Here is a 2,500-nt window from a genome sequence, read left to right on the forward strand (position 1 = left end):
CAGTATTTATACCCGCTGTCCCTGGGGAGCGACAAACCGGCTTAAACAACTGTTGCCTCACTCTCACCCGGCTCTCTCTCTCTCTCTCTCTCTCTAAAAGTTTGGCTGAAGGATTTGTAAAATATAATTCTATTATCGCGAGAGGAGAGCCAGTTAGTCGTCGACCCCAAGGTGGGCGTCTTGACCAGTAGCGCACAGCAGGCTAGCAGAGGAGCAGCAACGGATCAGTCAGTCCCCTAACCCCGCTCTGGAACTAAGGGACTGCCTGATCCCACCTACACACCGCAGACATGGAGTATCTGAAGTTGGTTGTTTTATTATGTTTTTCCTGGACACAGTTTATTTCCAATGCCCACTCATCCGACAGCAATCAACAGCCATTTCCAACAGGTAAGCGGGTTAGGCTATTATTCAACTCTTCTGGTCCAATAACCAACACCTTTTTACATAACACTGAAAATAAGTCGTTAGTCTTGTTTTGACACATTTACTGTACTTATTAATAGTTTCTAATAAATGTGCTTATTTTCTAAAATGTTACTTTATTATCTTGTTATCGTGAGCGATGTCTGTCCACTGATCTGCGTTAAGATCTGCTGTATTCAGTAACTACCTCATGGTACCTGAGGAAGAGCAGGTTCACGGTGCCTGCGCCTCTGAGGAAGCGCCGGTTCACGGTGCCTGCGCCTGGTGCGGGAGAATGAGATGTGGGCTGTGTTCGCGAAGTGGAACATGGTGATGTCAAAATGACACGATAGCGTTCTAGGACTTTCTCTCAAAGGGAAAAGGAACGTCTGCATCTGAGGTTTCTCACATTTCAGCCTTAATGACTGTTCTGGTTTAATTTATCTCCCTATAGGAAATGTTGTTGAATCCACATAAAAAATAATCATTTTAGCCTAATATTAAGACAGAGAAAGTTACACTTTATCAGTCTTCTGTAGACGTATTCTGTAGTTACCAACAAACTTTAAACGTTACACCTACCAGTATTAGTTTCAGTGAGCTTGTGTTTTTTGAATTAATCTGTAGACTCGCTGGTTTGCTTTAACGCTGCGCTGCAAACTGAATGAGAAGGCCACCCTGTTGGAATTATTAGAATAGTAATAATTAAACTGAATCCTATCTGTATGTGAGTGCACCACAACCTTCTGCCTAGAGGTCTGTACCCTTATGGCACAGGTGGTAGTGCATTTTCCATTTGCCCTACCACCACAGTGATCACTGGTTCAATCCCTACTCCAGCTGCCCAAACTTTAACCCTACCACCACAGTGATCACTGGTTCAATCCCCACCAGCTGCAACAACCCTAATCTCGTCCATCATCCTGGGGACGAGTACGCCAACCCTGATACCCCCCCCCCCCCCCCCCCCTCACAATAAACCAGGCACCACTCCGTAATAAAGCAATTGTACAGAGAGGGCGTGCTAAAATACTTTTTTAACACGGCTGTGCCGCGGTACGAGGCAGAGCAGAGTACCGTAGATCAGCACAGCTGTGTTAAAAAAAGTTGTTTTGCACAACCTCGAGTGTACAATTGCTTTTATACAATGGGGTTACCAATAAAATTTTAAAAACATTATTTTGATAAATGTATTCACAGGCTACTATTTCATCCCTCAACTAAAATATAGGCCTAGTCCCGACACATCTATGGTTGCTAGCCAAGCCGGCTGGCCGTTAATTCTATCGGGCAGGTTGCCAGAGACACGACCCAGACGTTAAGTATTTTTGTTCTATGTCGTTCCAGTCGTTTGTTCTAAATGTTCCGTTGCCATGCTGGCTGGCAGCGCTCTAATCTCTTGCTAGCTAGCTAGCCAACTACGGCTAACTTAGTCAGGTCAAACTGTGCAGCTAGAATAACAGCAAAGTAGCTGCATTTCATTTTGTTTGACCTGTTTTTATTTGTATACATCCATAGAAATGATGCTGATTCATGATTTCGACCTGGCTGAGAAAAGATGTCTCAGTCTCGTCCCGACATGTTAATTGTCAATAGGACAGTGGAGATCGAATTTCAATATTGAAACAATGTTGCAAATGTCGAGAGACAGACAGCAACGTTTGTACAAACCCCCGTTGTTGCAAACCAAACGTTAGGCTACAAGCAAGAGGAAATTATGTCTACATGGTAATTAAGATGCTAATGTATGCTAATTGGAGATCGTTAATGAGTTGGCTGGCTGGGCTGATGGGATTTCTCAGATGGAACAGAAAACAAGTACGTTTTTGCATCACGGGCTTACCAGTGCAAAAAAAAAAAATCAGATCAGAACTAGAACTATCATAACTAGAACTAGAACTAGAACTAACAACAGTAGTCCCGTGTAGCTCAGTTGGTCGAGCATGGCGTTTGCAACGCCAGGGTTGTGGGTTCGTTTCCCACGGTGGGCCAGTATGAAAAAAAATGAATTGGAAAAAAAATGTATGCACTCCCTAACTGTAAGTCGCTCTGGATAAGAGCGTCTGCTAAATGACTAAAATGTAACAGAACTAGA

At 43.6% G+C, this 2,500-nt stretch overlaps 1 protein-coding gene across 1 annotated transcript in view; it reads left to right on the forward strand.

The window, feature by feature from the left end:
* Positions 1–212: 212 nt before the first annotated feature.
* The window catches only part of plod2 (procollagen-lysine, 2-oxoglutarate 5-dioxygenase 2), a 114,767-nt gene continuing 112,479 nt past the window's right edge, over positions 213–2,500 (forward strand). The window contains exon 1 of the mRNA XM_084200180.1: positions 213–390. Within this exon, the coding sequence (XP_084056306.1) occupies positions 291–390 (100 nt within the window). The 5' untranslated portion in view covers positions 213–290. The remainder of the gene's footprint in view (positions 391–2,500) is intronic.

The sequence above is a fragment of the Coregonus lavaretus genome (genome assembly GCF_964263955.1).
Source record: "Coregonus lavaretus genome assembly, contig: HAP1_SCAFFOLD_330, whole genome shotgun sequence".
Lineage (NCBI taxonomy): Eukaryota > Metazoa > Chordata > Actinopteri > Salmoniformes > Salmonidae > Coregonus > Coregonus lavaretus.